The 25,426-nt window shown below is 46.7% G+C and overlaps 1 protein-coding gene across 1 annotated transcript in view; it reads left to right on the top strand.

The window, feature by feature from the left end:
* LOC311114198 (arfaptin-2-like) overlaps window positions 1–25,426 on the top strand; it is a 50,490-nt gene that overhangs the window by 5,618 nt on the left and 19,446 nt on the right. Inside the window, exon 2 of the mRNA XM_084189469.1 lies at window positions 8,061–8,166. Within this exon, the coding sequence (XP_084045595.1) occupies window positions 8,080–8,166 (87 nt within the window). The 5' untranslated portion in view covers window positions 8,061–8,079. The remainder of the gene's footprint in view (window positions 1–8,060; window positions 8,167–25,426) is intronic.

Raw genomic sequence — 25,426 nt, 5'->3', positions numbered from 1 at the left:
AGAGCAGAGGGTTGGAAGCGTGTGTTGGTGCAATCAGATTCTGTACCACCTACAACAAAATACAGAACAATGAAAGTATTCACCCCCCTTGGCATTTTTCCTATTTTGTTGCCTTACAACCTGGAATTAAAATTGATTTTTGGGGTGTTTGAATCATTTGATTTACACAACATGCCTACTACTTTGAAGATGCAAAATATGTTTTATTGTGAAACAAACAAGAAATAAGACATAAAAAAAACAGAACTTGAGCGTGCATAACTATTCCCCCCCTCCAAAGTCAATACTTTGTAGAGCCACCTTTTGCAGCAATTACAGCTGCAAGTCTCTTGGGGTATGTCTCTATAAGCTTGGCACATCTAGCCACTGGGATTTTAGCCCATTCTTCAAGGCAAAATTGCTCCAGCTCCTACAAGTTGGATTGGTTCCGCTGGTGTACAGCAATTTCCCTGTATTTAGCGACATCTATCATTCCTTCAATTCTGACCAGTTTCCCAGTCCCTGCCGATGGGGAGTCTCCCACATGCCTTTTGGCGAACACCAAACGTGTTTGCTTATTTTTTTCTTTAAGCAATGGGTTTTTTCTGGCCACTCTTCCGTAAAGCCCAGCTCTGTGGAGTGTACGGCTTAAAGTGGTCCTATGGACAGATATTTCAATCTCTGCTGTGGAGCTTTGCAGCTCCTTCAGGGTTATCTTTGGTCTCTTTGTTGCCTCTCTGATTAATGCCCTCCTTGCCTGGTCCGTGAGTTTTGGTGGGCGACCCTCTCTTGACAGGTTTGTTGTGGTGCCATATTCTTTCAATTTTGAAAAATAATGGATTTAATGGTGCTCCGTGGGATGTTCAAAGTTTCAGATATTTATTTATAACCCAACCCTGATCTGTACTTCTCCACAACTTTGTCCCTGATCTGTTTGGAGAGCTCCTTGGTCTTCATGGTGCCACTTGCTTGGTGGTGCCCCTTGCTTAGTGGTGTTGCAGACTCTGGGCCTTTCAGAACAAGTGTGTGTATATATACTGAGATCATGTGACACCTTAGATTGCACACAGTTGGACGTTATTTAACTAATTGTGACTTCTGAAGGTAATTGGTTGCACCAGATCTTATTTAGGGGCTTCATAGCAAAGGGGGTGAATACATATGCATGCACCACTTTTCCGTTATTTATTGTTTCGAATTTTTTGAAACAAGTTATTTTATTCATTTAACTTCGCCAATTTGGACTATTTTGTGTATGTCCATTACATCACATGAAATCCACATAATAATCCATTTAAATTACAGGTTGTAATGCAACAAAATAGGAAAAACACCAAGGGGGATAAATGCTTCTGCAAGGCGCTGTACATTTAACCACCCAACCAAATGTATTGATCTCTATTAGACTGGCTAGCTAAGCACACCTAACATGAAGATTTCAATATTGTCAGTTTGCTGTTAGCTAACTAGTGTCACTAAATTGGCAGCAAGATTGCTAGCCAGCTGAGACTGTGAACCAACTAATCAACCATAGATGATTTATAGTTATGGTTCTCTGTAGCTCAGCTGGTAGAGCACGGCGCTTGTAACGCCAAGGTAGTGGGTTCGATCCCCGGGACCACTCATACACACCAAAAAAAAAAAAATGTATGCACGCATGACTGTAAGTCGCTTTGGATAAAAGCGTCTGCTAAATGGCATATTATTATTATTATATTTTATCATTGCTACCAAACAGAGAGCGAGTTAGCTATATCGACAATTCTATTTTTAGTAAAGGAGTGTTTTCCAGACAAGGGTGGAATAGATGGCTGCCGAATTGAGATACCAAATAAGAGTAATTTACGTTAGCTAATGTCAGTCAAAGATAGAACGAACAAACCAACATGTTTACTCTGCCAGTCTAGCAGTGACTCCAGGATGCTGACCTTCTAGGCAGAGTTGCAAAGAAGTCCAGTGTCTGTTCTTTTGCCCATCTTAATCTTTTTATTGGCCAGTCTGAGAAATGGCATCCCGGAGTCGCCTCTTTATTATTATTATTATTTTTTTGTCATTTAGCAGACGCTCTTATCCAGAGCGACTTACAGGAGCAATTAGGGTTAAGTGCCTTGCTCAAGGGCACATCGACAGATATTTCACCTAGTCGGCTCGGGGATTAGAACCAGCGACCTTTTGGTTACTGGCACAACGCTCTTAACCACTAAGCTACCTGCCGCCTCTTCACTGTTGACGGTGTTTTTTCGGGTACTATTTAATGAAGCTGCCAAACTAGACACTCTAATGTATTTGTCCTCTTGCTCAGTTGTGCACCGGGGCCTCCCACTCCTCTTTCTATTCTGGTTAGAGCCAGTTTGCGCTGTTCTGTGAAGGGAGTAGTACACATCGTTGTACGAGATCTTCAGTTTCTTGGCAATTTCTCGCATAGCCTTCATTTCTCAGAACAAGAATTGACTGACGAGTTTCAGAAGAAAGTTCTTTGTTTCTGGCCATTTTGATCCTGTAATCGAACCTATTTTGTGCCTCTATAGTCCAGTTTCCATGACGAGTCTAATCTCTTTTTCACCTGAACTGCTTTTATTTTAATGATGAGTTTTGAATGGCCTCTGAAAATACAGTGTCCCGTGCAGTAAGGGGATCTGCTGTTGTGTAGAAATAAAGTCAATTATGAATTATTTTGTCTTAGTTAAGAACAAGTTGTCATCCAGTAGGCTTTGATTACATTTCCAATATCCCCGTCCACGTGGAAATTCTGTAAGAGTTATATGGAGGCCAATTAGATGGGGGTCCGATCGCATTCTGTCTCCTATTAATACTTTTTAAACTTTTGATGCCAGCGAGAATGAGACCAGGAAGTAATCAAGACGGCCAGCTTGATTAAGCTTCCTCCATGTATATCTCACTAGGTCAGGGTTTTTCAGCCTCCATATATCCACTAGTTCTAATGTATCCATGATATTCGTGATCTCCTTAAGTGCTTGAGGGTGATAGTTTGTAGTGTGATTTCCTTTACGATCCATTGAGGTACTTAAAACCGTATTATAATCTCCCACCATAATAATAGATTCATTCGTTGCTTGTGAGCTCAATAGATTATTATATATATTTTTGAAGAAGTGAATCATGATTATTTGGCCCATATAGATTAATTAGCCAGATCTGTTTTTGGTCCAATAGCATATTTAAAATAATCCATCTTCCTTGAGGATCTGTTTTCACAGTTTGCACAATTGGATAAAAATTTGTATTAATTAATATAATCACCCCTTTTTTTGTTTGGTTTATTTGCCCATGACACAAATATATATTTCTCCCTCTGTCCATTTTCCACCCAACCTAATCTATATTTGTAAAGTGAGTTTCCTGTAAACAATAGATATTATATTCTTTCTCTTTTAGCCAGGTAAAAATTGATCTTCTTTTAGCTAATGTTAGGTTACTGCTAACTGAGACTCCATCATTTCTCAGCTGTTGTCGAAATGGATTCCCCATCAGTTCAGCCTGAAAATCCCTTTGATAATCTTTGGCATCATTCTTGAAAGCCACTGGCAGAATCTCTGGTAAACGGTGAAAGATAATTATTATAATTATTTTTTGCGCTTGTTTGTAATTAGCCCAGCCAGACCCAGAACACCACACGGGCATGATGACAAACATGAGTGAAAATCAAACGTTACAATATATATATATTTTTTTACTGTTGGTCGTTCTAAGTAAACAACGCCTTTATTCCAGTTTGTGGCCACGCCCCCTCAAGCTAGCATGTATCAGCATTCGCTATGAATGCCGGACTTTGTGGTTCACTATGAGCGGACGAATACACAGGGAGCCGAATCTTTCCGATTCTACCAGTGAAATTAAAATGTTCTAGCTTGTGGTTTGGATAAATGTGATGTTTATGATAATATGTAATGTTTTAATATAGTAATTACTATATGCTGTGGCAATTTCAGGTTGAGCCGACGTATACTGTGAATGCAGACTCCGCAAATATTCTCACGATTCTATGTGTATTGCGATAAACATATTGCTCACTATATGTCTGCTGCGGAAAGACGAGAGCGCGTGAGAAAATTAGTTTTGATCAGTCATTGAAATAAAAGTGCTGAAAATATGTTGGCTTACTATTTTAAAAAGACGGAGAACAAGCTGTAGGATGGATCATGCTGCAGGTACAGCCAACTAGCTGACGCTACCTACCAACTAACTAGCTAAACTACTAGCCAACTAGCTGACGCTACCTACCAACTAACTAGCTAAACTACTAGCCAACTAGCTGACGCTACCTACCAACTAACTAGCTAAACTACTAGCCAACTAGCTGACGCTACCTACCAACTAACTAGCTAAACTACTAGCCAACTAGCTGACGCTACCTACCAACTAACTAGCTAAACTACTAGCCAACTAGCTGACGCTACCTACCAACTAACTAACTAGCTAAACTACTAGCCAACTAGCTGACGCTACCTACCAACTAACTAGCTAAACTACTAGCCAACTAGCCGATGCTACCTACCAACTAACTAGCTAAACTACTAGCCAACTAGCCAACGCTACCTACCAACTAACTAGCTAAACTACTAGCCAACTAGCTGACGCTAAATAAATATGGATTTTTATCATCCCAAAATAATATTGTGATTATGTAACCGTATCAATTCCAGCCTGCCCCCCCCCCCCCAATCACTATCTTCAGCGCTATGGTTTGAATCTAGGCCATTGTGAAGGAAGGTTCAACAGCTGGCCGCTCCAGTCCTGACCCACTGCAGGTCAGCATATAGCCTAACACTCGTGATGCTGTAGGCCAACTCAGTTTTACAGTCCAGTTTTAGGCCAGCTTATAACTTACATAAACTGTAGGCTACAAGAAAGGGGAAACTGCCTAAACCCAGCACCATAGTCTAATGGTGTATGCTATGCCTAGCTAGGATTTATCCTGATTTCCACATTCTCCTGGCTCCTACATAACCCTAGCAGAGTTGTCAACATGGCCTACGTGCCTGGGTTAATGTGTGTGTTCAAAGCCTATAGACAGGTGTTGTCCAGGTGTGTTATTGTAAAAGCCCTGATAAACCTTCATCTCCTCACCCTTATTAACCTGTGCAAACAGCACACATATCTCCATTGTAGTTGACATAACCCTTCATCTCATTCAGTAATAAAGAATTCATTAGTGTTAGCTGAGGTGTGTGTGTGTGTGTTTTAGCTTCCAGGAGGCTAATTCAATGTGGTGGTAGTGTAAACCTGAGGTGTGTGTGTTTTAGCTTCCAGGAGGCTAATTCAATGTGGTGGTAGCGTAAACCTGAGGTGTGTGTGTTTTAGCTTCCAGGAGGCTAATTCAATGTGGTGGTAGCGTAAACCTGAGGTGTGTGGGCAGCGGTAACAGACTCGGGTAATACAGCTGAATGGTTGGTTGGAGTGGAGTGGTCACTTGAACAGGCGGTCTCATTGTCCTACAACAGCTTGCTTTGTGCTGCAAGGCCTTGTTTCATATGCTGAGAGGGAGAAGTGCTCTTTGAAACCTCTATCTCATCTAGGACCCTACATAGGTAGCCTATTAATTTTGAACATCTTGGCATTTTGAACATCTTGGCATGGTTCTGTTATAATCTCCACCCGGCACAGCCAGAAGAGGACTGGCCACCCCTCATAGCCTGGTTCCTCTCTAGGTTTCTTCCTAGGTTTTCGCCTTTCTAGGGAGTTTTTCCTAGCCACCGTGCTTCTACACCTGCATTACTAGCTGTTTGGGGTTTTAGGCTGGGTTTCTGTACAGCACTTCGAGATATTAGCTGATGTAAGAAGGGCTATATAAAATAAAATTGATTGATTGATATTAATCATTCCTTCATCTAGGACCCTACATAGGTAGCCTAATAATCATTCCTTAATCTAGGAACCTATATAGGTAGCCTAGTAATCATTATTTCATCTAGGACCCTACATAGGTACCCTATTAATCATTCCATCATCTAGGACCCTACATAGGTACCCTAGTAATCATTCCTTCATCTAGGACCCTACATACAGTTGAAGTCAGAAGTTTACATACACTTAGGTTGGAGTCAATAAAACTAGTTTTTCAACCACTCCACACATTTCTTGTTAACAAACTATAGTTTTGGAAAAATCTGTTAGGACATCTACTTTGTGCATGACGAAGTAATTTTTCCAATAATTGTTTACAGACAGATTATTTCACTTATAATTCACTGTATCACAATTCCAGTGGGTCAGAAGTTTACATACACTAAGTTGACTGTGCCTTTAAACAGCTTGGAAAATTCCAGAAAATGATGTTATGGCTTTAGAAGCTTCTGATAGGCTAATTGATATCATTTGAATCAATTGGAGGTGTACCTGTGGATGTATTTCAAGGCCTACCTTCAAACTCAGTGCCTCTTTGCTTGATATCATGGGAAAATCAAAAGAAATCAGCCAAGACCTCAGAAAAGAAATTGTAGACCTCCACAAGTCTGGTTAATCCTTGGGAGCAATTGCCAAACGCCTGAAGGTACCACGTTCATCTGTACAAACAATAGCACGCAAGTACACTGCTCAAAAAAATAAAGGTAACACTAAAATAACACATCCTAGATCTGAATGAATGAAATAATCTTATTAAATACTTTTTTCTTTACATAGTTGAATGTGCTGACAACAAAATCACACAAAAAGTATCAATGGAAATCAAATTTATCAACCCATGGAGGTCTGGATTTGGAGTCACCCTCAAAATTAAAGTGGAAAACCACACTACAGGCTGATCCAACTTTGATGTAATGTCCTTAAAACAAGTCAAAATGAGGCTCAGTAGTGTGTGTGGCCTCCACGTGCCTGTATGACCTCCCTACAATGCCTGGGCATGCTCCTGATGAGGTGGCGGATGGTCTCCTGAGGGATCTCCTCCCAGAGCTGGACTAAAGCATCCGCCAACTCCTGGACACCTTCAAAACCAGTCCTTTTATTGGGGGTGTCTTGCTAATTGCCTATAATTTCCACCTGTTGTCTATTCCATTTGCACAACAGCATGTGACATTTATTGTCAATCAGTGTTGCTTCCTAAGTGGACAGTGTGATTGACTTGGAGTTACATTGTGTTGTTTAAGTGTTCCCTTTATTTTTTTGAGCAGTGTATAAACACCATGGGACCACGCAGCTGTCATACCGCTCAGGAAGGAGACGCGTTCTGTCTCCTAGAGATGAACGTACTTTGGTGCGAAAAGTGCAAATCAATCCCAGAACAACAGCAAAGGACCTTGTGAAGATGCTGGAGGAAACAGGTACAAAAGTATCTATATCCACAGTAAAACGAGTCCTATATCGACATAACCTGAAAGGCCGCTCAGCAAGGAAGAAGCCACTGCTCCAAAACCGCCAGAAAAAAGCCAGACTACGGTTTGCAACTGCAAACGGGGACAAACATCGTACTTTTTGGAGAAATGTCCTCTGGTCTGATGAAACAAAAATAGAACTGTTTGGCCATAATGACCATCGTTATGTTTGGAGGAAAAAGGGGGCACTTGCAAGCCGAAGAACACCATCCCAACCGTGAAGCACGGGGGTGGCAGCATCATGTTGTGGGGGTGCTTTGTTGCAGGAGGGACTGGTGTACTTCACAAAATAGATGGCATCATGAGGAAGGAAAATTATGTGGATATATTGAAGCAACGTCTCAAGACATCAGTCAGGAAGTTAAAGCTTGGTCGCAAATGGGTCTTCCAAATGAACAGTGACCCCAAGCATACTTCCAAAGTTGTGGCAAAATGGCTTAAGGACAACAAAGTCAAGGTATTGGAGTGGCCATCACAAATCCCTGACCTCAATCCTATAGAAAATGTGTGGGCAGAACTGAAAAAGTGTGTGCGAGCAAGGAGGCCTACAAACCTGACTGTTACACCAGCTCTGACAGGAGGAATGGGCCAAAATTCATCCAATTTATTGTGGGAAGCTTGTGGAAGGCTACCCGAAACGTTTGACCCAAGTTAAACAATTTAAAGGCAATGCTACCAAATACTGAGTGTATGTAAACTTTCTGACTCTCTCTCTCTCTCTCTCTCTCTCTCCGACTCTCTCTCTCACAGGTCTAGGTCAGGATGACAGATGGTGACTAGATCAGACACTATGGAGATCCCTATCAACAGTAACGGAGACACAGGGACGCTGCCGGAGGACGACAGACTTGAACAGGTGACACAACCCGTAAAACACCCCGCTCTCGTCAAGTACTGACCCCACCTGTCTCTCTCCTCAAATACTGACCCCACCTGTCTCTCTCTCTCCTCAAATACTGACCCCACCTGTCTCTCTCTCTCTCTCTCCTCAAATACTGACCCCACCTGTCTCTCTCTCTCTCTCTCTCCTCAAATACTGACCCCACCTGTCTCTCTCTCTCTCTCTCTCCTCAAGTACTGACCCCACCTGTCTCCCTTCCCATCACCAATCACATCCAATATTTTGCCAATAATTGGGCTGCGTGTGTAAACACAGCCTTTGTGGCTGGGACCAGATTCAGGCTACAGTACTGGACGTTTTCCTACCCAAACAACTGACTCTATTTCGCCTTAGTAGAACAACACCTCTCACCATGCAGGCTAGGAGCACAAGGTCCAACAGTTTAGTTAGGCTGACAGAATCTAGCTGGTAGAATCTGTACTAGTTGATAGAATCTAGCTGGTAGAATCTGTACTAGTTGACAGAATCTAGCTGGTAGAATCTGTACTAGTTGACAGAATCTAGCTGGTAGAATCTGTACTAGTTGATAGAATCTAGCTGGTAGAATCTGTACTAGTTGACAGAATCTAGCTGGTAGAATCTGTACTAGTTGATATAATCTAGCTGGTAGAATCGGTACTAGTTGACAGAATCTAGCTGGTAGAATCTGTACTAGTTGATAGAATCTAGCTGGTAGAATCTGTACTAGTTGATATAATCTAGCTGGTAGAATCGGTACTAGTTGACAGAATCTAGCTGGTAGAATCGGTACTAGTTGACAGAATCTAGCTGGTAGAATCTGTACTAGTTGACAGAATCTAGCTGGTAGAATCTGTACTAGTTGATAGAATCTAGCTGGTAGAATCGGTACTAGTTGATAGAATCTAGCTGGTAGAATCGGTACTAGTTGACAGAATCTAGCTGGTAGAATCGGTACTAGTTGATAGAATCTAGCTGGTAGAATCGGTACTAGTTGATAGAATCTAGCTGGTAGAATCTGTACTAGTTGATAGAATCTAGCTGGTAGAATCGGTACTAGTTGATAGAATCTAGCTGGTAGAATCGGTACTAGTTGATAGAATCTAGCTGGTAGAATCGGTACTAGTTGATAGAATCTAGCTGGTAGAATCTGTACTAGTTGATAGAATCTAGCTGGTAGAATCGGTACTAGTTGATAGAATCTAGCTGGTAGAATCGGTACTAGTTGATAGGATCTAGCTGGTAGAATCTGTAGTAGCAGCAGGCTCTGTATCTGAGGGAACATACTCTGGGATGTCACCTTTTGCAGTTCCACGGTGTCCATGGGAATATATAGTCCCGGGAACAGGTGACATGGCTATTAGCAGACTGGTGTCATGGCTCAGCTAGACTGTTTTGTTTTATCTCTGTGGGTGTATGACAAACAGTTTGAGAGGTATTGCCTAACAGAAGTTACTAGTGTGGTTAAGTGTCAATTCAGGAGTAAGGTTGGACCGGAGGATCCTTTTGAATCTGATAACGTAAGTAAAGATTTGTCAGTGTAAAGTGTCATGTGTTGACGTAGGCGATGTGAAACGGTCTTTTAGTAGGGACTAGTTTAGAAGGTGCTCCCTCAGATTTTATAACCACATTTACATTTAAGTCATTTAGCAGACGCTCTTATCCAGAGCGACTTACAAATTGGTTCATTTAACTTAGGATAGCCAGTGGGGCAACCACCACTGGGGGAGGGGGGGTGTAGAAGGATTACTGTTAGACTATTCCAGGTATTCCTTAAAGTGGTGGGGTTTCAAGTGTCTCCGGAAGGTGGTCAGTGACTCCGCTGTCCTGGCGTCGTGAGGGAGCTTGTTCCACCATTGGGGTGCCAGAGCAGCGAACAGTTTTGACTGGGCTGAGCGGGAACTATGCTTCCGCAGAGGAAGGGGAGCCAGCAGGCCAGAGGTGGATGAACGTAGTGCCCTCGTTTGGGTGTAGGGACTGATCAGAGCCTGAAGGTACGGAGGTGCCGTTCCCCTCACAGCTCCGTAAACTAGCACCATGGTCTTGTAACGGATGGAGCTTCAGATTCTTCCATATGGTGTGATACTACTACGACTGGAAACTATGGCCTTATCAACATGTTTGCATTCTGCTAGCTATAAGGTATGTAGCCATACTCTCCTAGATTAGAGATTACGTGAGTGGAAGGAGGTGTGAGGGTTGTATCAGTGTGTAACAGGGTTTTGTGTGGTCTAACAGCCCGCCCTAAAGCACACCTTGTTGGACAAATACAACCCAGGTTAACAGGGACAGCAGATCCGGGAGGGAGGGAGAGAGGTAGAGTAGAGAGAGGGGGGTAGAGAGAGAGAGAGAGATCACTTTTGTTTATGATCTACTTCACTTGCTTTGGCAATGTTAACATACAGTGGGGGAAAAAGTATTTAGTCAGCCACCAATTGTGCAAGTTCTCCCACTTAAAAAGATGAGAGGCCTGTAATTTTCATCATAGGTACACGTCAACTATGACAGACAAAATTAGAAAAACAAATCCAGAAAATCACATTGTAGGATTTTTAATGAATTTATTTGCAAATGATGGTGGAAAATAAGTATTTGGTCAATAACAAAAGTTTCTCAATACTTTAAATAATAAATAAATAAATAATTAGTCATTTAGCAGACGCTCTTATCCAGAGCGACTTACAGGAGCAATTAGGGTTAAGTGCCTTGCTCAAGGGCACCGACAGATTTTTCACCTAATCGGCTCGGGGATTAGAACCAGCGACCTTTCGGTTACTGGCACAACGCTCTTACCCACTAAGCTACCTGCCGCCCATATAACTTTGTTATATACCCTTTGTTGGCAATGACACAGGTCAAACGTTTTCTGTAAGTCTTCACAAGGTTTTCACACACTGTTGCTGGTATTTTGGCCCATTCCTCCATACAGATCTCCTCTAGAGCAGTGATGTTTTGGGGCTGTCGCTGGGCAACACGGACTTTCAACTCCCTCCAAAGATTTTCTATGGGGTTGAGATCTGGAGACTGGCTAGGCCACTCCAGGACCTTGAAATGCTTCTTATGAAGCCACTCCTTCGTTGCCCGGGCAGTGTGTTTGGGATCATTGTCATGCTGAAAGACCCAGCCACGTTTCATCTTCAATGCCCTTGCTGATGGAAGGAGGTTTTCACTCAAAATCTCACGATACATGGCCCCATTCATTCTTTCCTTTACACGGATCAGTCGTCCTGGTCCCTTTGCAGAAAAACAGCCCCAAAGCATGATGTTTCCACCCCCATGCTTTACAGTAGGTATGGTGTTCTTTGGATGCAACTCAGCATTCTTTGTCCTCCAAACACGACGAGTTGAGTTTTTACCAAAAAGTTATATTTTGGTTTCATCTGACCATATGACATTCTCCCAATCCTCTTCTGGATCATCCAAATGCACTCTAGCAAACTTCAGACAGGCCTGGACATGTACTGGCTTAAGCAGGGGGACACGTCTGGCACTGCAGGATTTGAGTCCCTGGCGGCGTAGTGTGTTACTGATGGTAGGCTTTGTTACTTTGGTCCCAGCTCTCTGCAGGTCATTCACTAGGTCCCCCCGTGTGGTTCTGGGATTTTTTTGACCCCATGGGGTGAGATCTTGCGTGGAGCCCCAGATCGAGGGAGATTATCAGTGGTCTTGTATGTCTTCCATTTCCTAATAATTGCTCCCACAGTTGATTTCTTCAAACCAAGCTGCTTACCTATTGCAGATTCAGTCTTCCCAGCCTGGTGCAGGTCTACAATTTTGTTTCTGGTGTCCTTTGACAGCTCTTTGGTCTTGGTCATAGTGGAGTTTGGAGTGTGACTGTTTGAGGTTGTGGACAGGTGTCTTTTATACTGATAACAAGTTCAAACAGGTGCCATTAATACAGGTAACGAGTGGAGGACAGAGGAGCCTCTTAAAGAAGTTGTTACAGGTCTGTGAGAGCCTAAAATCTTGCTTGTTTGTAGGTGACCAAAAACGAATTTTCCACCATAATTTGCAAATAAATTCATAAAAAATCCTACAATGTGATTTTCAGGGGAAAAAAATCCTCAATTTGTCTGTCATAGTTGACGTGTACCTACGATGAAATTTACAGGCCTCTCTCATCTTTTTAAGTGGGAGAACTTGCACAATTGGTGGCTGACTAAATACTTTTTTTCCACACTGTAGGTTTCCCATGCCAATAAAGCCCATTGAATTGAGCGTTTAAGGCAGTTAAACAGGCTGGTGTTTGCCAACCACACTGTGTTCTGCTCCAGTAGTAAACACACAAACTCTTATCAGGACTGAAAGCTGCTGTCTTTGTTAGCCAGAGGTTTGGTCAAACACTCAGCACACAGACCGAGACGGACAGACTGGAGGCACACAGACCGAGACAGACAGACTGGAGGCCTACAGACCCAGACAGACAGACTGGAGGCCTACAGACCCAGACAGACAGACAGACAGACTGAAGGCCTACAGACAGAGACAGACAGACTGGAGGCCTACAGACCGAGACAGACAGACTGGAGGCCTACAGACCGAGACAGACAGACAGACATACTGGAGGCCTACAGACCGAGACAGACAGACTGGAGGCCTACAGACCGAGACAGACAGACTGGAGGCCTACAGACCGAGACAGACAGACTGGAGGCCTACAGACCGAGACGGACAGACTGGAGGCACACAGACCGAGACAGACAGACTGGAGGCCTACAGACCCAGACAGACAGACTGGAGGCCTACAGACCCAGACAGACAGACAGACAGACAGACTGAAGGCCTACAGACCGAGACAGACAGACTGGAGGCCTACAGACCGAGACAGACAGACTGGAGGCCTACAGACCGAGACAGACAGACAGACATACTGGAGGCCTACAGACCGAGACAGACAGACTGGAGGCCTACAGACCGAGACAGACAGACTGGAGGCCTACAGACCGAGACAGACAGACTGGAGGCCTACAGACCGAGACAGACAGACTGGAGGCCTACAGACCGAGACAGACAGACAGACTGGAGGCCTACAGACCGAGACAGACAGACAGACTGGAGGCCTACAGACCGAGACAGACAGACAGACTGGAGGCCTACAGACTGAGACAGACAGACAGACAGACTGGAGGCCTACAGACTGAGACAGACAGACTGACTGGAGGCCCACAGTAAGGCTGCACCCCAAATGGCACCCTGTTCCCTTTTTATAGTGCACTACTTTTTAACCAGGACCCATAGGGCTCTGTTCAAATGTAGTGCACTATATAGGGAATAGGGTGCCATTTGGACACGGTGTAGCAGTGGTGTTGGAGTTGTTTCTCATCGGGGGTTAAAGAGTCAGAGTTATTTATTGTTCCTAGCTGAATATTAACAAATGTTGTCATAGCAACGAGGCCATTGTCACGATCGTCTTGAAAAGAAGTAGACCAATGCGCAGCGTGTTGAACGAACATGGTGATTTATTAAATAAAGCACGAAAACAAAACAACAAACGACTCGTGAAGTCCACGGTGACAATGACCGAACACGGAACAAGAACCCACAAACACAAAAGGAAAACAGACAGTTTAAATATGGCTCCCAATCAGAGACAACCAGCCAACAGCTGACACTCGTTGCCTCTGATTGGGAGTCACTCAGGCCAACATAGAAATAGACAAACATGAACCCCCAACATAGAAATATAACACATAGAATAAACACACCCTGGCTCAACAAATAGAGTCCCAGAGCCAGGGTGTGACAGTACCCCCCCCCTAAAGGCGCGGACTGCGACCGCGCCTCAATAAGAGCTAAACAGGGGAGGGCTGGGTGGGCATAACTCCTCGGCGGCGGTTCTGGCTCCGGCCTTGCCCACCACCCTCCAATCAACCCCCCATAGCGCCCCTGGTCCGGTCTGGCCCCGCTGGCTGGAGCTGACCTGGACGTAGCAGGAGCGGATAGCTTCAGCTCCGTTGTGGAGCAGTTGATGACCCAGGCACGGGTTGTGCCGGACTGACGACGCGCACCCCTGGCTTGGTGCGTGAAGCAGGACCTGACCGGACCGGGCTGACGATGCGCACCACTGGCTTGGTGCGTGGAGCAGCAACGGGCCGGGCCGGGCTGACGATGCGCACCCCTAGCTTGGTGCGTGGAGCCGGAACGGGCCTCACCGGACTGACGACTCGCACCCCTGGCTTGGTGCGAGTGGCAGGAAAAGGCCGGGCCGGGCTGGCGACGCGCACCGTAGACTTGGTGCGTGGAGCAGGGACAGGCCGGGCTGGGCTGGCGACGCACCCCGTAGGCTTGGTGCGTGGAGCAGGGACAGGCCGGGCTGGGCTGGCGACGCACCCCGTAGGCTTGATGCGTGGAGCAGGGACAGGCCGGACTGGGCTGGCGACGCACACCGTAGGCTTGGTGCGTGGAGCAGGGACAGGCCGGACCGGGCTGGCGACGCACACCGTAGGCTTGGTGCGTGGAGCAGGGACAGGCTGGACCAGGTTGGCGACGCACACCGTAGGTTTGGTGCGTGGAGCAGGGACAGGCCGAACCGGGCTGGCGACGCACACCGTAGGCTTGGTGCGTGGAGCAGGGACAGGCCGGACCGGGCTGTGGAGACGGATAGGAGACCTGGAGTAAAGAGCTGCCACAACCCGTCCTGGCTGAATGCCTACCTTCACACACTCTGTGTGAGGCATCAGCACAGGACGTACAGGGCTGTGTACCCGTACTGGCATAACAGCACGTGACACTGGCGCAGGATATCCGGGACCGAGGAGAGGCACTGGAGGCCACGAGCGCTGAGCCGGCACACTCCGTCCTGGCTGCATGCCCACCTTCGCACAACACGTGCGGGGTGCTCGCACAGGACGTACCGGGCTATGCCGGACCACTCGTGGCCCAGTGCGCAGCTCCGCACACCGCGGAACCTGCCCAGTCTCATGCTGCCATGCCTGAGTACGGGGAGTTGGCTCTGCTCTCCATCCAGGCTCCGCCAACCTGCCTTCTGGCCCCCAAAACCCGGTGGCCTCCTCTCCTAATCTCCCAATTCGCCCTGTGGCAGCCTCCTGCTGCCCAGTCGCCCATGCCGTGTGCCCCCCCCCTAAAAAATTCTTGGGGGTGCCTCTCGCCTGTCCGACCACGGCCCGGTTGACGCCGCTTCTCCACTCCTGCCTGGGTCTCCCCCTTCATCGCCTTCCGGTACCGGACGGCCTCCTCCTTCGTAATCTGCCCCCAGCCGAGGAGGACATCCACCAGCGTTACCTCCTGCGTGTGTTCCTGGACACGCTGCTTGGTCCTGGTTTGGTGGGTTCTTCTGTCACGATCGTCTTGAAAAGAAGTAGACCAATGCGCAGCGTGTTGAACGAACATGGTGATTTATTAAATAAAGCACGAAAACAAAACAACAAACGACTCGTGAAGTCCACGGTGACAATGACCGAACACGGAACAAGAACCCACAAACACAAAAGGAAAACAGACAGTTTAAATATGGCTCCCAATCAGAGACAACCAGCCAACAGCTGACACTCGTTGCCTCTGATTGGGAGTCACTCAGGCCAACATAGAAATAGACAAACATGAACCCCCAACATAGAAATATAACACATAGAATAAACACACCCTGGCTCAACAAATAGAGTCCCAGAGCCAGGGTGTGACAGTACCCCCCCCCTAAAGGCGCGGACTGCGACCGCGCCTCAATAAGAGCTAAACAGGGTAGGGCTGGGTGGGCATAACTCCTCGGCGGCGGTTCTGGCTCCGGCCTTGCCCACCACCCTCCAATCAACCCCCCATAGCGCCCCTGGTCCGGTCTGGCCCCGCTGGCTGGAGCTGACCTGGACGTAGCAGGAGCGGATAGCTTCAGCTCCGTTGTGGAGCAGTTGATGACCCAGGCACGGGTTGTGCCGGACTGACGACGCGCACCCCTGGCTTGGTGCGTGAAGCAGGACCTGACCGGACCGGGCTGACGATGCGCACCACTGGCTTGGTGCGTGGAGCAGCAACGGGCCGGGCCGGGCTGACGATGCGCACCCCTAGCTTGGTGCGTGGAGCCGGAACGGGCCTCACCGGACTGACGACTCGCACCCCTGGCTTGGTGCGAGTGGCAGGAAAAGGCCGGGCCGGGCTGGCGACGCGCACCGTAGACTTGGTGCGTGGAGCAGGGACAGGCCGGGCTGGGCTGGCGACGCACCCCGTAGGCTTGGTGCGTGGAGCAGGGACAGGCCGGGCTGGGCTGGCGACGCACCCCGTAGGCTTGATGCGTGGAGCAGGGACAGGCCGGACTGGGCTGGCGACGCACACCGTAGGCTTGGTGCGTGGAGCAGGGACAGGCCGGACCGGGCTGGCGACGCACACCGTAGGCTTGGTGCGTGGAGCAGGGACAGGCTGGACCAGGTTGGCGACGCACACCGTAGGTTTGGTGCGTGGAGCAGGGACAGGCCGAACCGGGCTGGCGACGCACACCGTAGGCTTGGTGCGTGGAGCAGGGACAGGCCGGACCGGGCTGTGGAGACGGATAGGAGACCTGGAGTAAAGAGCTGCCACAACCCGTCCTGGCTGAATGCCTACCTTCACACACTCTGTGTGAGGCATCAGCACAGGACGTACAGGGCTGTGTACCCGTACTGGCATAACAGCACGTGACACTGGCGCAGGATATCCGGGACCGAGGAGAGGCACTGGAGGCCACGAGCGCTGAGCCGGCACACTCCGTCCTGGCTGCATGCCCACCTTCGCACAACACGTGCGGGGTGCTCGCACAGGACGTACCGGACTATGCCGGACCACTCGTGGCCCAGTGCGCAGCTCCGCACACCGCGGAACCTGCCCAGTCTCATGCTGCCATGCCTGAGTACGCGGAGTTGGCTCTGCTCTCCATCCAGGCTCCGCCAACCTGCCTTCTGGCCCCCAAAACCCGGTGGCCTCCTCTCCTAATCTCCCAATTCGCCCTGTGGCAGCCTCCTGCTGCCCAGTCGCCCATGCCGTGTGCCCCCCCCCCTAAAAAATTATTGGGGGTGCCTCTCGCCTGTCCGACCACGGCCCGGTTGACGCCGCTTCTCCACTCCTGCCTGGGTCTCCCCCTTCATCGCCTTCCGGTACCGGACGGCCTCCTCCTTCGTAATCTGCCCCCAGCCGAGGAGGACATCCACCAGCGTTACCTCCTGCGTGTGTTCCTGGACACGCTGCTTGGTCCTGGTTTGGTGGGTTCTTCTGTCACGATCGTCTTGAAAAGAAGTAGACCAATGCGCAGCGTGTTGAACGAACATGGTGATTTATTAAATAAAGCACGAAAACAAAACAACAAACGACTCGTGAAGTCCACGGTGACAATGACCGAACACGGAACAAGAACCCACAAACACAAAAGGAAAACAGACAGTTTAAATATGGCTCCCAATCAGAGACAACCAGCCAACAGCTGACACTCGTTGCCTCTGATTGGGAGTCACTCAGGCCAACATAGAAATAGACAAACATGAACCCCCAACATAGAAATATAACACATAGAATAAACACACCCTGGCTCAACAAATAGAGTCCCAGAGCCAGGGTGTGACAGCCATTTTCTTCTGAAACTGCTAAAGCAATGTTCATGGAGTTTAAAACTAGTCCAGTTCTTCTCTCACCATTTAATACTGGTCTATTAAACATATAGCACTTAGACATTGAAACGATGTCTGTGTTGGAGTGATCTAAATAATAGAGGGACACAGGGAGGTAGAGACGTATTAACACAGGGAGGTAGAGACGTATTAACACAGGGAGGTGGAGACGTATTAACACAGGGAGGTGGAGACGTATTAACACAGGGAGGTGGAGACGTATTAACACGGGGAGGTGGAGACGTATTAACACGGGGAGGTGGAGACGTATTAACACGGGGAGGTGGAGACGTATTAACACGGGGAGGTGGAGACGTATTAACACGGGGAGGTGGAGACGTATTAACACGGGGAGGTGGAGACGTATTAACACGGGGAGGTGGAGACGTATTAACACGGGGAGGTGGAGACGTATTAACACGGGGAGGTGGAGACGTATTAACACGGGGAGGTGGAGACGTATTAACACGGGGAGGTGGAGACGTATTAACACGGGGAGGTGGAGACGTATTAACACGGGGAGGTGGAGACGTATTAACACGGGGAGGTGGAGACGTATTAACACGGGGAGGTGGAGACGTATTAACACGGGGAGGTGGAGACGTATTAACACGGGGAGGTGGAGACGTATTAACACGGGGAGGTGGAGACGTATTAACACGGGGAGGTGGAGACGTATTAACACGGGGAGGTGGAGACGTATTAACACGGGGAGGTGGAGACGTATTAACACGGGGAGGTGGAGACGTATTAACACGGGGAGGTGGAGACGTATTAACACGGGGAGGTGGAGACGTATTAACACGGGGAGGTGGAGACGTATTAACACGGGGAGGTGGAGACGTATTAACACGGGGAGGTGGAGACGTATTAACACGGGGAGGTGGAGACGTATTAACACAGGGAGGTGGAGACGTATTATTAGTTTTCCTGGAGCCCAGAGTTTTTCCTGATCTGGTAGTAGGCTAACCAAAAAACTCTGGAACCTAGTTGTAGCATATGACATGGTAATAAATCAGCTGTTTTTCATATATGGGGCTATGATATGGGCTATGATATTGGCTATGAAATGGGCTATGATATGGGCTATGATATTGGCTATGATGGGACCAGATTAATTTTCCAATCAGTTCATATGGTTTAAAAAAAATTAACTCCTGGAAAAACGCCTGGCCCTGGGTAGGATGAAAGTATTTAAACCCTTTACACAGACAGACAACTGTGATTGTACAATAAAACTAACGTTTAAAAAACTGAGCTGAGCTTGCTGTATTCAGGATTGCATTTGTGGATTAAAAGGCCTAGATAGGCTAGTCACCCGACATGTGAATATACACCACATTTTGATCATGTTCACATTTTCTCAGAACACAAATAAATGGGCCTATTTTAGCCTATAAATACATAGCTTAGGCTACAACAACATGACGTTACGTTTCCCCTGGCCAGGCCCAGATGGTTTTGATTGATTAGGATCCCCATTAGCCGACGCCAATGGCGACAGCTAGTCTTACTGGGGTCTGACATATAACGGAAAATACATTACAGACAATATACTTCAGTATTTACATATACAATTAAAAACATTAACATATAGTGTTTGTGCATCTATCAATTACAGATACATGTCAGTACATACACACAACAAGTAGGTCACATGGGGGAGAGGCATTGTGCCGCGAAGTATTGCTTTATTAGTTTTTTGAAACCAGGTTTGCTGTTCAATTCCGCTATATAAGATGGAAGGGAGTTCCATGCACTCACGGCTCTGTATAATACTGTATGTTTCCTTGAATTTGTTCTGGACCTGGGGGCTGTGAAAAGACCCCTGGTGGCATGTCTGGTGGGGTAAGTGTGTGTGTCAGTGCTGTGTGTAAGTTGACTTTGCAAACAATTTGGAATTTCCAACACATTTGTTTCTTATAAAAACAACTCTTAGCCAAGAGAGACTGGCATGCATAGTATTAATATTAGCCCTCTTCCTTTACAGCACTTGACCATGTGACTGGACAATAATCAAGATAAGATAAAACTATAGCCTGCAGGACTTGCTTTGTGGAGTGTGGTGTCAAAAAAGCAGCATCTCTTTATTACGGACAGACCTCTCCCCATCTTTACAACCATTGACTCTATATGTTTAGACCATGACAGTTTACAATCTAAGGTAACACCAAGTAATTTAGCCTGTTCAACTTGTTCAACAGCCACACAATTTATTACCAGATTCAGCTGAGGTCTAGAACTTAGGGAATGATTTGTACCAAATAAAATGCTCTTTGTTTTAGAGATGTTCAGGACCAGTTTATTACTGGCCACCCTTTCCAAAATGGACTGCAACTCTTTGTTAAGGGTTTCAGTGACTTCATTAGCTGTGGTTGCTGATGCGTATATGGACGAATCATCAGCATAAATGGACACACATGCTTTGTTTAATGCCAGTGGCAGGTCATTGGTAAAAATACAAAAGAGTAGAGGACCTAGAGAGCTGCCCTGTGGTACACCACACTTTACATGTCTGACATTAGAGACGCTTTCATTAAAGCTTGCTGCCAACTCTTAGCAAACTGTTGGAAAACATTGTGTTTCACCAAATACATTGCTACTTCTCTGTAAACAAATTAACAACAGACTTTCAGCATGCTTATAGAGAAGGGCACTCAACATGTACTGCACTGACACAAATGACTGACTGGTTGAAAGAACCAGTAAAGGCCGCTTTACCACTCTTGGGTAGCGGAATGACTGGCTTCCAGAGTGCATAGACTTCTCTAGGCTACCTGCAGCAGTGGTTATCATCAGTAGATCAGACTGAAGCACGTCATCATGAGGCATTTCATTTTTTTGGTGACAGGTTGGGGCTTCCATATAAAACAGCTCGTGGTGGTGTCATGGTGAATTCACTTATACCCACGTTAATCTGACTTCACAATAACCGTATTATTCTGTGCATGTAACTGCACTCAGTCTCTGTGTTTGGTAGAGGTTCATTCTACCAATGCGTGCCAGTCTACAAAGCTATGGAACATTACAGTATCAATGTTTCCGTTTTTCAGACCAGGGGTGTATTCATTAGTCTGAACAGTTGCAAACGGAAAACATTTTGCTACGAAAACAAGAGTTTCTATTGGACAAATTCATGTAGGTCCCTCCCTGTTCCGTTTGCTTCCGGTTGGTTCTGTTTGGTTCCTAATGAATACATCCCAGGGTTGTTGATTGACCAGCATCTGGTCTGACCAGTTTCCTCCTAACAGATGCTGGGGCAGAATGTCATCACACATAGACACTTAAGGATGGGGATTCAGATTTTTCATAGGACCCAAATATGATCATTTATTCGCAGATGCCTTTATCCAAAGTGACAAATAGGTTCAAACGGTCTGCGTACGTGGGATGTGTTTTTAAGGAAATTAACCCACAATGCAGCAGTGTTTCCAGGCAGTACCATTATCCAACATTAACTGTTACTTTTAATGTGTGTTTTATGTATGTAAATGGGAGTATTGTTTCCCCTTGACTTGCTGTGTTAATGTCCCACCCGCTGTTGCATGTTGTTTAATCATGTTTCAGGAACCACTGCTATCATAGTCCCATCTTTTCATCGGTGTTCTCCCCAGATTATAGTTCATATTAGGGTTGACACCATACTAGCATCGCTGGTCGTGGCAACAAAACAAAACATAAAGCGGGACATCATTATTTTTTTCTCAAGAAACTACAGTATGTTGAAAACACACATCCTGTTGTCAGCAGGTTTGTGAAGGACCGTAGAGTTCAGCATGTCTGTGAAGGGCCGTAGAGTTCAGCAGGTTTGTGAAGGACGGTAGAGTTCAGCATGTCTGTGAAGGGCCGTAGAGTTCAGCAGGTTTGTGAAGGGCCGTAGAGTTCAGCAGGTTTGTGAAGGACCGTAGAGTTCAGCAGGTTTGTGAAGGGCCGTAGAGTTCAGCAGGTTTGTGAAGGGCCGTAGAGTTCAGCAGGTTTGTGAAGGGCCGTAGAGTTCAGCATGTCTGTGAAGGACCATAGAGTTCAGCATGTCTGTGAAGGACCATAGAGTTCAGCAGGTTTGTGAAGGACGGTAGAGTTCAGCAGGTTTGTGAAGGGCCGTAGAGTTCAGCAGGTTTGTGAAGGACCGTAGAGTTCAGCAGGTTTGTGAAGGGCCGTAGAGTTCAAAAGGTTGTGAAGGACCATAGAGTTCAGCAGGTTTGTGAAGGACCATAGAGTTCAAAAGGTTTGTGAAGGACCGTAGAGTTCAGCAGGTTTGTGAAGGACCGTAGAGTTCAGCAGGTTTGTGAAGGACCATAGAGTTCAGCAGGTTTGTGAAGGACCATAGAGTTCAAAAGGTTTGTGAAGGACCATAGAGTTCAGCAGGTTTGTGAAGGGCCGTAGAGTTCAGCAGGTTTGTGAAGGACCGTAGAGTTCAGCAGGTTTGTGAAGGGCCGTAGAGTTCAAAAGGTTGTGAAGGACCATAGAGTTCAGCAGGTTTGTGAAGGACCATAGAGTTCAGCAGGTTTGTGAAGGACCATAGAGTTCAGCAGGTTTGTGAAGGACCATAGAGTTCAGTATGCTTCATTGCCATGGAAAATTGAGTATTGTGGTATTGTGACGGCTCTAGTCCAGATCTCATGTCTCCGTATCCTCAGTCTTCTTCATGGCCGGAATAGCATGTGCTGTCAATAACTGATTATTATGATGTTGATCTTTCATCGGCCAATGCCAATGTTATGCCAGTCTGTTAGTGATATCATTCCATCTCCCTGTTACTCATTGGTCTGACAATGACATGAATGGAGTTATCGGAAGCACTAACGGCACTGCTTTCACCTGCACATATAGTATTCCTCCTCTCCTGTCTGTCATTTTGTTTGTTGTTTAGCTCCTCCCCTCTATCTGTGTCTAGGTTGCTAAGCTACAGTGGAGCTTAGATGAGAAGGTAGGGAACTCTTCAATTACCTGGGTGTGAAGGACAACGCTGTGTGTGTGTGTGTGTGTTTACACAATAGATTCAAACCATGTCGCCTACTGGTTTGTCACTTCGTCTGACTCACTAAAATGCATGTCAGTCACATCCTTGGATGAAATGGTTGGTCAGGTTTGGTCCTGCACAAAACAGCATTCAATATGATATAGTCTATTTGCAAGTTGATGATAAACCATTGAGCAGGTTAAATTAATCTAGCCTATGTGTGTGTTTTGGTCCCTACTGTCTTAAATCTAAATCAGGGCACACCTTCTGCCTTTTTCTGACGGAATATAGCAAACATATTGATCTTAGTTACATTTTAAAAAAGAGCAACAAAATTGTTAGTTTGAGAGACATTGTGCTGGCTTCCCTCAGGGATTCCAACCCCAAACTACAACGCCCCGAACGACAGCGCCCCGAACTACAGCGCCCCTGAACTACAGCGCCCCAAACTATAACACCCTGAACTATAACACCCTGAACTACAACGCCCTTGAACTACAACGCCCTTGAACTACAGTGCCCCAAACTGCAGTGCCTGGTTTGTGATGTGGATTTACTGAATGTGTCTGAGAGGCTGTGTTAGGCTACTACTAATGTCTTGTCACTGACACAGTAACTTTAGTTAGTTAGTTAGTTATTGGACCCTGTGTTTCATTCTCCAACAACGACAACATACCAGTGTCGGGCCGGTACCAGATCTATGGGTCCTATAATGTAGTGACTGGAACTAATGAAGGAACCTAGTGAGTCTACTAGTAGGATTAGATGCCAAAGGGTAATTATATATAATCATTGACCACACAGGGTCTTAAGTATTGGGTTCCTTTATATTTTACTCAACTAGCTTAACTAACTGACATTTTAAAATCTTTCTTTGATAACCTTTGTTTAAGTGTGTGTGTGGTTGTGACAGTGTGGTGTAACTCGTAGGTGCACGGTAGTGAAACTAACTATCCTATCGTACTGTAGGTCTCTGTCCCCGTGTAGAGAGCTGCCCAGTGACGCGAGCCTACCAGACGGGCTAAATGCCTTTTTTATGCTCGCTTTTAGGCAAGCAACACTTGAAACCCCACCTCCTTTAAGGAATACCTGGGATAGGATAAAGTAATCATTCTACCCCCCCTTAACCCACCCCAAAGAAAGGAAGGAAAAAAAAAACATATTGTAAAGTGGTTATCCCACTGGTGAATGCACCAATTTGTAAGTGGCTCTGGATAAGAGCGTCTGCTAAATGACGTAAATGTTAACGAACCATGCCTGAGCTCACCAGCTGTTCCGGACGACTGTGTGATCACTCGGTAGCCGGTGTGAACAAGACCTTTAAACAGGTCAACATTCACAAGGCCGCGGGGTCAGACGGATTACCAGGATGCGTACTCAGAGCATGCGCGTACCAACTGGCAAGTGTCTTCACTGACATTTTCAACCTCTCTCTGACCAAGTCTGTAATACCTACATGTTTGAAGCAGACCACCATAGTCCCTGTGCCAAAGGACACTAAGATAACCTGCCTAAATGATTACCGCCCCGTAGCACTCACGTCGGTAGCCATGAAGTACTTTGAAAGGATGGTCATGGCTCACATCAACACCATCATCCCGGAAACCCTAGACCCACTCCAATTCGCATACCGCCCCAACAGATACACAGATGATGCAATCTCAATCGCACTTCACACTGCCCTTTCCCACCTGGACAAAAGGAACACCTATGTGAGAATGCTGTTCATAGACCAGCTCAGCATTCAACACTATAGTGCCCTCAAAGCTCATCACTAATCTAAGGACCCTGGGACTAAACACCTCCCTCTGCAACTGGATCCTGGACTTCCTGATGGGCCGCCCCCAGGTGGTGAGAGTAGACAACAACACATCTGCCACACTGATCCTCAACACAGGGGCCCCTCAGGGATGCGTGCTCAGTCCCCTCCTGTACTCCCTGTTCACCTACAACTGCACAGTGCCGGTATAGGGAGGAGATCAGAGACCTGGCCATGTGGTGCCAGGATAACAACCTGTCCCTCAACGCGTTTTTACACTGCTGCTACTCGCTGTTTATTATCTATGCATAGTCACTTTACCTCTACCTACATGTACAAACTACCTCGACTAACCTGTAACCCCACACATTGGCTATTTTCTTAAAACTGCATTGTTGGTTAAGGGCTTGTAAGTAAGCGTTTCACTGTAAGGTCTACACCTGTTGTATTCGGCGCATGTGACAAATCAAATTTGATTTGACCCTGTAGAGACTATTTACCAACTCAGTACACAAGGAATACATCCAAAAAGGCCCATAGGGCTCTGGTTAAAACTAGTTCACTATATAGGGTACCATTTGGGACAGAGTCTACTCCTTTAACACCGGGAAACACCTGGAGAGAATGAAGATGAAGTGTTGGCATTCTCCTTCCCCCTCTTTCACTCTGCTTCGTCCTTCTTTCCCTCTGCCTCGTCTCTCTTTCCCTCTGCCTCGTCTCTTTCCCTCTGCCTCGTCGCTCTTTCCCTCCGCCTCGTCTCTCTTTCCCTCCGCCTCGTCGCTCTTTCCCTCTGCCTCATCGCTCTTTCCCTCTGCCTCGTCGCTCTTTCCCTCTGCCTCGTCTCTCTTTCCCTCTGCCTCGTCCTTCTTTCCCTCTGCCTCGTCCTTCTTTCCTTCTGCCTCGTCCTTCTTTCCCTCTGCCTCGTCTCTCTTTCCCTCTGCCTCGTCTCTCTTT

Source organism: Coregonus lavaretus, assembly GCF_964263955.1.
Source record: "Coregonus lavaretus genome assembly, contig: HAP1_SCAFFOLD_1087, whole genome shotgun sequence".
In the NCBI taxonomy this organism is placed as follows: domain Eukaryota; kingdom Metazoa; phylum Chordata; class Actinopteri; order Salmoniformes; family Salmonidae; genus Coregonus; species Coregonus lavaretus.
This window is presented reverse-complemented; position numbering and strand designations above follow the sequence as displayed.